General features: G+C 38.2%; 1 protein-coding gene across 2 annotated transcripts; it reads right to left on the bottom strand.

The window, feature by feature from the left end:
- Nucleotides 1-2318: 2318 nt before the first annotated feature.
- On the bottom strand, nucleotides 2319-6339 carry LOC113666981 (uncharacterized). 2 transcript variants are annotated; one of them, XM_089182060.1, is made up of 3 exons: nucleotides 6083-6339; nucleotides 4714-4964; nucleotides 2319-3892 (listed from the first exon to the last, which is right to left on the bottom strand). In XM_089182060.1, the coding sequence occupies exons 2-3, from the start codon at nucleotides 4951-4953 to the stop codon at nucleotides 2750-2752; spliced, it is 1383 nt and encodes a 460-aa protein (XP_089038186.1). In that variant the 5' UTR covers nucleotides 4954-4964; nucleotides 6083-6339; the 3' UTR covers nucleotides 2319-2749. The 2 variants fall into 2 exon arrangements, with proteins under 2 accessions (XP_089038186.1, XP_027038575.2); XM_027182774.2 differs by having other exon boundaries at nucleotides 6207-6336.
- Nucleotides 6340-9544: the final 3205 nt, after the last annotated feature.

Genomic DNA, 9544 nt, shown 5'->3' with positions numbered 1-9544 from the left:
TTGAGATGTTAAAGTGACAGCTATTGCACCAAAGAATCCTCTGACCTGTATTCATGGCATATTGCGGGCTCGCTGATATTAATCAGGGTCTTTTTATTTGCTAAAGACGTAGGTTGAGAAGCATTGGCTACAAAACCTTATACTGATGTGCTTTTGGCATCAAATTGACGGACGCAAAAGCAATGACAACGCTGATCAATAGCTCTCTTTATATCATGGGCTCAGACTCTTAATTAAGTGTAACAGATTTTGACGATATACTTGTGTGATCAGTGCTGGAGTTAACACTTCATGAACCAAATTACAAGGAAAAGGAAGTCCACTGACCTATACGTTAGACAAATTCCGGGCTCGTAAGTGCATTTTTTGTACTGTCTTTCCTTACCAGATTTGTATGGGTCTGCATAAAACATATTCATAAGTGTTATTGACCAAGCGTGAGGTCAAAATGGCTGGATATTGGGCGAGTTCTTTTTTTTTTTTTTTTCTTTTTTTGTTGCGTTTTTATGGACTGAGACGAAGTCTCGGTCCGTAAAAAAGGTAAAAAAAGAACGAAGCTAACATCCAGTCATCTTGACCGAACAAGCTTGGTCAAGAGAGTTTGTATTCTCTTGGCTTAATCATTAAAGGATTCATTGTATAGAAAAGCTTTGATAAGAATCAAGAATGGCTTGTTTATTTCGAGAACCGATAGTGAAAGCCAACTGTTTGCAACACAATAAACCCAAGAGGGTCGTTTATTTTTTTTCTATGTATATGCCGACATTGTCCAAAAGTTACGAACTTTGTAAGTTTTCTTGCGTGGGGTCAATACGGGGAATCCAAAGCGGGTGAGGGTAGGCCCATCATGCCCGCTCAGGTAGCCAGTCAGAACACAGGATTCACTTCATCTTGCTCGCGCGCGCTGCTAGCTATATGATAAAGTGACTTACAGAGCAAGATATCTACTGACCAATCATATATTATACCATTTCACGATCACAGGTCTCGACATGTTGCCTTTTTTCCACGCAAGAGCATTGAGCTACAACATTCAACGCATGATGGTCAGTTGATGGTCTGATAAACCATTCATTTTTTTCCTTTATCCCCTTATGACAGGTTCATCAGTTCCCGAACCGAAATATTGGGAAAACATATATTTTAAAGTTGATCCCAAGTCTACATTTCATTTTTTGACTTCATCTCTTCTCCCGGCCGTGAGGGGAGACAATGAATAGATAAATAGATGAATGAAAAAGGAAAGCTCAACAGTTTCCATTTATAGTCATATGGTACATGAACCGATTACTGAGGTGGAGTAAAGCCATAGAGGGCTACAAATGCAATATCCCAGGTTCAAAATTGAATAAATCAAGGTAGTCATTCTTAAAAACGAACTCAAATGCTTCATTAAAATCAATTGACACTGAATAACATAGATGTGCAAAATTTCAGTAACACTATTGATGATATCACTTTTCTTTTGGATTAACATGTGACAGCGAAATCATTCAGACTGCTCTAAAATGGTGCATCAGTACTTAGGACTTTCACACGAACGATAACATCAACAATAACATGCTAGTTCATCATCAATTGTAGTAAATTTCTTTTCCAAAAAGTCCTAATGATTACGTACCAATTGATTCCATCCTATTGAGCTTCCAGCCAAGCACAAGCCTACTTTAGGCTGGAAATAATTTTTTCCAACTCGATCAATAAACCGCTCAAAGGACCATACTTCGACTGCTGATATTTCTTATGTCCAGCAAGTAAAAGGACGCCCATTGATATCAGCGAGCCCATAGTGTGATATGTATACTGGTCAGCGGTTTTTTGGTGCAACAGCTGCCACTTTAACATCTCAAGGTGGATGTCCGCCATAACAATAATGCACTGAAGGAGTTAAACGATTGCATTAGAGGCTTATTACATTTAGGACTAAATGTTATTACATTTAGGACTTTATTACATTTAGGACCAAATGTTATTACATTTAGGACTTTATTACATTTAGGACAGTTATTACATTTAGGCCTTCAACAGGGTTAACTTAGACAACTTATACCACGGTGCGCAGGAAAAAGTAGCCTGGCCGCAAGGACAATTTGGCGTTACATCGTTTTCAATTTGAAGCAGTGAACATGGAGATAAATACGAAATGCAGGCGATGATCTTTTTAAACAATTGATTTCCTCATGTATTAGGCTTTTGTGAAAGAAATCCACTTATTTAGCGATTCAATTTCAAATAAGGTTGTTTGTAAAAGGAGCAATCGTACCATGGCTAAGAAATTTATTTTACCATTATTTGGCACCGGGGAAAACAAGATCTTGTGTACCATAAAACAACGAATTTTATTATAGTAGTTTATATTACCTACAAAATCAACAGCAAGCAGATTTATATTTGATTTAATAGTTATAATATAAATCAGCCGATCAGAGGTTAATGACAATTTCCTGCTATGATGTTTGGTCGCAATTAGTGTTAAAATGCCTTCCTTGCTTTAAATTTGCAAAGGTATCAATAATTGCAGAGTAAGCAGTCGAAAAGTTTCGAGTGCCATTGTCATTACAAAAACATTAATGAAACACGATCACCTAACTAATTCTAGCCTGCGTTGCTGGCGGTCTACGATTTTCTCTCTGCCCCTAAAACCGCAGACCGCCAGCAACGCAGGCTAAACCTATTCTCAGTAACCCTTTTGTAATGTTTCAATGGTAACCTCTAAGGTTGTTACGCGCTCGTCCTTCTACATTTGAGTTTATCGGTTTTCTTTTCTACGGAGAAGATTCTTTATAAACTCTATTGTCTTCCTAAACAATTTCGCATAAATGTTTCCAAAAATGGATCGGCTACCTCTCACTCCAACGTTCACGCCAGGTTCACAGTTGTGTAACGCCTCTTGTATCATTTCTTTAAACAGTTCTTGTGAAGAGGACTCATCCATTGGGAGAGGCGCTGAATTACCCATGCGCACAGCCTCATCATAAGAAGGAGGAAGAGAATACACCGTCTCGCAATGATAAGCTCTTTTTTCATCTCCAGGGCCCTGGACGTTCATTTTTCGCATCTGGGCCCGAAATTGTTCTCCAACTTCAGCCGAAACTAACGCCGATCCTCTTCGAAGAATCGACGTGCTTCCATATTTGTCGTCCACCAAAGTATCACTGTTGCTTATGGTCGCAGATTTCATTTCTTTTGTTTTTATTCTTTCAAGTATTTTTCGATAATATTTTCCTTCGGACGTTGATATCACTGGCGAGCTCTTTTCCAAGCTCCCTAGAACGACAAACGTTTCCTCATCAGAGCATTCATCGTATCGTTCACCTTCACCACGGGGTTCATCCGATAAATGTCCACCAAAAGAGATAATAAAGCGATCGATGTTTGCAAGAAGGAAAGCAGCTTTTGCATTTCTGTTGATACGTTTGAATGCCTCAATCCAAAACACTGTCAGCCAGTTATCTCTGTCTGGGAGTGCTGGCTTCATCCATTCCCCAGCTGGTACGAACGGTAAATCATTTAGGGCTTTCTCGTCAACTCCTTCTTTGTCAAGCACTTTGCAAATCTTGTCGCGAAAAAGAAGCATTCGTTGTTGAAAGAAATCTTTCTCGGTGACTTTGTCCTTTGAAGGTTGAACTCTGTTCGCAAAGGTCAATACCACCAGAGCATGATCCCACAAACTTCTACCAAACGTCGTTGTGACCTTTTTAATTGTCCTAGCGTCGTCGTCACGAAATCTGGTGGAGTTCATATCGAAGCAGAACAGGAAAAGATCGACAGCTGTAATTTTTTTCTTGATTTGCTCAAGGTACTTTTCGTCGTTACCGGTGTCATCCGCCAATCCGGGAGTATCGAAGACAGTTATCTTCACATTGTTCTTAAAAAAATCGTACGGTGTCACCTGGAAATAAAAATCAAAATTATCTTACAACAAAACACACGTTTAATTCAGAAAGTATTGCTAAGTTCAATTTAGCACCGACCAACACCTCTGTTTCATTGCATGCTGCAGTGTTGGTTTTTTTTTTAAGGGAAGAAAATGCATCGACAATACGCAAAGACGACAAGGCCACATTGGTGAGAGGAAACTGATGCTATTATAAAGGTCCCCCCCTCCTCCCTTACCTCCCCCCACCCTCCCCCCCATCCTCCCTTCCTTCCCCCCCCCATCCCTGTTATCCAACTTGACACATCAATAATCAATATGCGCCCCATGCTTTGCATTCTACAATCGTTCGTTTCTCGTCACTTGATTTACGTTGTGTGCTATTCGTCTTATCCTGAATTTAGTGCAGCCCATGCCATCCTGGATTGCATAAATTCCACGGTGTCCGCTAACATAGCAGGCTACAAGAGACCCTTGCATAAGTTTTATTTCCATTAAAGAAATAGAGCTGAATTTAAAATTTTGAATTGAAAAATCGAACTATGCGTGACGGATAAACTGCTTTCAGCAATCAAACTTTCCAGAAAGAATGATATGCCTTTGGGCAGAGCTAGGTTACAGTCATGAGTTGGAGAGGTTTTGCCACCGTGAAGTAATAGTAGCCGCACAATGATAGTCTATGAGGGAGTTGAGACAAGAATAAACCATAAGATCAGAGATGGTTTAAGAATGAAAGCACTGAAAAAAATTGGATAGAACAAATCTAAAAATATCATTAAGTGGCAAGTTTGACTATATAGTAGGTTATGCTGATAACCGTCTGGAAAATGACTCACGTCATCGGTTTGTGGATCGAGTTCCTCTCCTTCTTCAGCAAGCTCCTGTCCTATCAGCGCATTTGTCAAGTGAGATTTTCCAACTCCTGTCTTGCCACTCAATAGGAAGGTTATCTCACGGCCGCCAGATAAAATGAATTCACGAAGGTAATGCTCGAGGTCAGCCGAGCAGCAGAGTAAATCACTAAGCTGGGCTGCGTTGGTGTCCATAGATTTATTGCTTGCTCCTTTCCTTGCCATTCATGGGGCGTCTGTTCCAGAGTTTATAGAAAAAGTAGAAACGACAATTATTCAATTTCATACTTCTGTTTTAGTTAATTTTTAAACCTGAAATTTGACTGAGAATATTTGTCATACAAACATGAACCATGGCCGTTGTTTGTTTTGTAGGCTAGACTTAATATCTAACAACTTACAAATCGCACCTCCTAATTAATAAAATATACCTTTAGACTTTCTAGACTAAGAAAATGCGTCTTCATTTAGAATTTGTTGGGTCTATTTGCACTGACGCTCACGTAGTGGTGGCCAATTACATTATTAACTCAGTTGATAAACCGAATTAAATCGTCTTGTGCCGTACCCTTGTGCTACTCTACACCGAAACAGCGCCACAGTTTTTTAAGAATCTTGGCCCTTTTACCCATTAACAAGTGATCTGGAAAAACAAAAAAATTGACCATGGAAACCATCTTTTTGAAAACGTACACATGTTACGGAAATCAAAAATGTTAAAACATTAACCCGAAGCCGATATGCCTCAGCTGCCACTAAAAGACATGAGGTCAACTAATTTATACAGAATTCATACCGGTAGCAACAACCGTTTTATTTCCATAAAACTGATATAAATCAAACATCTTTTCAATCTATTTCATTTGATCTTTAATGCTTCAAAATACGCACCAAAGTAATAATTGGACCACACTGCAGTTTACATAAATGGTGACATTTTTCCAACTTCCATTTTCTCAGTAGTCATTCAAGCGATTCTTAGAAAGATTTAAATTAGTAACTTCTAAAACGTTTGTATTTCGGCAGTTGTTTGGTTTACTTCCTTGGTATCCTTAAATTGTGCGAGCCCTTAATGTAATTTTAAAGGGAAATTTAAATTGGTCTTGTCTGAAACAGGCTCTCGAGTTCGCATTCATTTTAGACGGCTCCAACCGGTTTCTGGAGCGTCACATACACATGAAGTAAACAATAACATTACCCGGAAATTTCTTTCAACATCCCTGGATTACTAGCCAAGTTCAGTTGAATTTTGGCCAACAGAAAACATTTAAAATGTGTGCTCAAAAAAGGAATCATGTTTGTCAAAGTAATGTCTATTGAAGAACATGGATCTTGTAAAAAAAGATCTTCATACCACAATCGTCAAGAATCTTGTTGCAGTATTTGTCGCGCACTCTTCCGTGAAGAGCAGTACACGAGGCTGTTCTTGCGAAGAAAAGCCTCACTCACTATCTATCCTTCAACAGTCTTATACTTACAGCAGTGACTCAGTGTATGACAGGTTAATTCTTTCAGTGAAAGAGTTTCCAAACAAAGAGAGTAAATTCTAGGCACAGGTGGCGGCTCTTGAAGACATATGAAACGACCGACTCCACAAAACGGCTGCAGTTCGGTGTGTCAGCGGTTACGATGATGGTAAAGCAGGTAGAGTTGGCGGGAAATAAAAGAAATCCTTGCCCGAATGGCGAAAGCAGAAAGTAAGAGAGGACCTGGAAATGAGGATGTTAAATTTTTCGTTTTTCGTTTTCGTTTTTTCAAGGAGATGTCCTCTGTCAGATTTTTCAACGTTGACAGGGGAAACTATTTTCGGTAGAATAATTCTTAAGAAAGAGAGGACTTCTGGCCTAAAAAGAGACTTAGCCTTGGATTTCTAGACGTGATCACGTAAACTCGAAAGGTAACCAAGTTGAATTGACTTTTGAAGCATATTTTGACAAATGATTTGACAATTAGCTTCGAACTTTAAGTTAAGTTGATAGGAATCAGAAGTGGTTGTATAATTAGCAGACAGGGAAACTAATTTACATTGTGGGAAGGGGGAATGGGTCGAAATATTGTCGAAGAGCCAGTTCTTTTTTTTTCTGTTAGGTTGGTAGGGTGGGGAAAATTGAGGATGGCAGGGCTTGGGAAGGCCTTGTTCTCTATTGCGCAAGTGAAACATTAATAATCACTTTATTATCTTAAAAGAAATGTTAAAAATAACAATTTGGGATAAGAATTTTTCTTGACACCTGTTTCATAGAAGGGTAGTTTTAGTGAACGCAGTTTCACAGAGTGAAGAAAAAACTGTATCTGGTAATTTTTTGAGGGTGGCTTAGATGTTTTATGTCAGCCTTTTGAAAGCAACTTCCTAGGAGTGAAATAGCTTTGAATGGATTATTAGCCTTAGATGTTACTTCTCTTGCATTCTGATCTGGCTTCAGATTGTCAAGAACTGTCACGAACAGTCACGTGTATTTCGTAATCGAATTGTTATGTAACGATTAGTCGCGCATTTATAGTTTTGTTTGTACAGATCGTATTTTATTCCAACTTGATTGACCAGTTTTAGACTATGATCAAATTAATTACTACACGTACAATTTTAGAACACAAATCATCTCGATAGGTTAATAAACGAATGCAAAGAGTACAAGTGTAGTTTTTACGAGTTTATAACACAGATCATTATCTGTTGGATATCACATAACCAGAAGGACTGATGATACGTTCTCCAGTGTTGAACACGACAAGATTAATTGACGAGGAATGAAGTGATCACCTAGTAAAGTGATCACGACCACAGAAAAAACTAAAAAAAAAATCAAATAAACTTATGTGATGTTAAAACAGTACAAAGGCAGGTCATTAAAAGCACAAATGCATGTTCATTTACTTGGTTACCCTCACAACACTGTTGTAAAGGAGAGAAAGAATTGATTAGGAGATGTCTTTTTAATGGCAGTTGAGTTCATTATTTTGTTCAATCAAGCAGATGTGCAGGTTTTTTTCTGACATTTTCATGAATTGAGAAAGCATTCTTTAGTATTTTTAAGAGGAGCAGTCCTACTAAATTATGGAACCATCTGACCTTATAAAAGCAGAAAAATTTGATGACTAAGAATATGGATCAATCTAATATGGAAAAATATCATTATGGAATGAAATGACCAATGGTAGTGAAAAGATTTAAATTATCGGGAAGGCAGAACTTAGGAACACCATTGTTTGATGGATCAATCAGGGGGTTGACTGATTTGCTCCTTCGTGCCCTCTTCTTTCGTTCATTTGCTTACAATTCATTTGGCTTCTCTTTTTTTACCTTTTGGTTCAATCAAAAGTTTTAAAATTTGGCTGACTGATGAACTCGGTGAATATAAGCACCATGCAGTTTCGCTTTTAAAAGGATAATTTATTGAGCAGCTTTGGACTAAATTGTCTCTGAAACCTCTTGTCAGTGAAAAATTGTACTGGTTATGAAATTAATTGACTCCAGTTAGCAAGATTGTTTGAAATGCACTTTTGACCATCTGGGTAATGTACAATAAAACAAAGAAAAACAGCAATCATCTTGAATGTTCTTTGGTGGACAATTTTTGTGTATTCTTCAAACAGTTAATTATTTGGTCTTGCACTGACTGATTTCCTTAACGTTCCGGCGACTGAGCTTCAACATGAAGGTTTCTCGTTTTTCCATTAATTTCCTTGTATAATAAGCTCACTTTTCTTACATATGAGGTTACCATAGCAACACAACAGCCCCTTAAAACACCCCTAATGTTACTTAAATGTGACTATTAGTGGAAATGAGATCAGTGACCCCAATTTGTTGTCTTTTTTTTGCAATCAGTAGATCAAGATTCACCTTTCTGCAAAATGTATGAAACAAAGTTATGTATATAAAGCTCAGAGTGACCTTGATTGTAGACACAAACGTGTTATGAACGATCTGGAATCACTATGATCTTGCTGCTTGACTCTTGTGGCAAAAGCGAGCAAGTGAATGCGTTTAAGAACAATGAAACTTAATCATTAACTTTTTAAAATGATTGAAATTACTTTGTATTCAACATTACTGTCAACCGCTAGTCGTAAAAGCCATTACCTCATTGAGACGCCCATTGACAGGACCTAAGAAGCGAGTAAGACAATTTCTTCCTTTTGGGCGTGCCTTACTCTCCGAGTTCGCTTTGCGTTTGCCACTTCCTCCTCAAATATGCAGAACAGAAGACTAAAACTCGAGAGTCTGTTTAAACAACTTAAGAGGCCCGACGAAAGGCATTGTGGATAGTTTTCAGGTCGCGGTTCCTTGACCTCAGGATTTAGAGAAATATGAGAAAATGTCACTGTGCGGACGAGGCACCGAGGGTTTGATAAATAACCACGTTCGACTTATTAAAATCATTGATTACCGAATACCCAGACTACCTTTTGAGACTGCCGTGTGCACTTGTTTTCCGACAACCTTTTTTAAAAACAGAGGTATTATTGCCTTTATACGGCTAGGAAGGGTGAAATGCTGCCATTCCTTTTTTTGCTACGTTACACGGGTACAGATTGACCTCCAACAGAACGGAACTAGATCAAAGCGAAAAACAGTTCAAGGGCATTGAAAAGACAGTAATTTAAAAATGCTCTGACACTCTGCAAGTATAGCTGAAACTTCCATTTAAATGAACTAAGGCTGAAGTTAGCTTAGGGATAGCGCTATTATTTAATTTAACCTTTGAACAAAAGTGACCGAAGAGTTTTTCGTTCGATACTTTGTCTGTCTGCTTATCAAAGGCGGGGAATTCATTTGAATTTTAAATGATTTCTAAATTAATATTCATATTTT

Source organism: Pocillopora damicornis, chromosome 9, assembly GCF_964200805.1.
Source record: "Pocillopora damicornis chromosome 9, jaPocDami1.2, whole genome shotgun sequence".
Lineage (NCBI taxonomy): Eukaryota > Metazoa > Cnidaria > Anthozoa > Scleractinia > Pocilloporidae > Pocillopora > Pocillopora damicornis.
The sequence above is the reverse complement of the archived record's forward strand: the minus strand, read 5'-3'. Positions and strand labels throughout refer to the sequence as shown.

Coding starts and splice junctions, on each gene's coding strand:
- LOC113666981 (XM_089182060.1), bottom strand. CDS start 4,953: ATGGCAAGGAAAGGAGCAAGCAATAAATCTATGGACACCAACGCAGCC. Junction 3,893..4,713: donor TCGATCCACAAACCGATGAC/GTGAGTCATTTT, acceptor TTTTATTTCCAG/GTGACACCGTACGATTTTTT.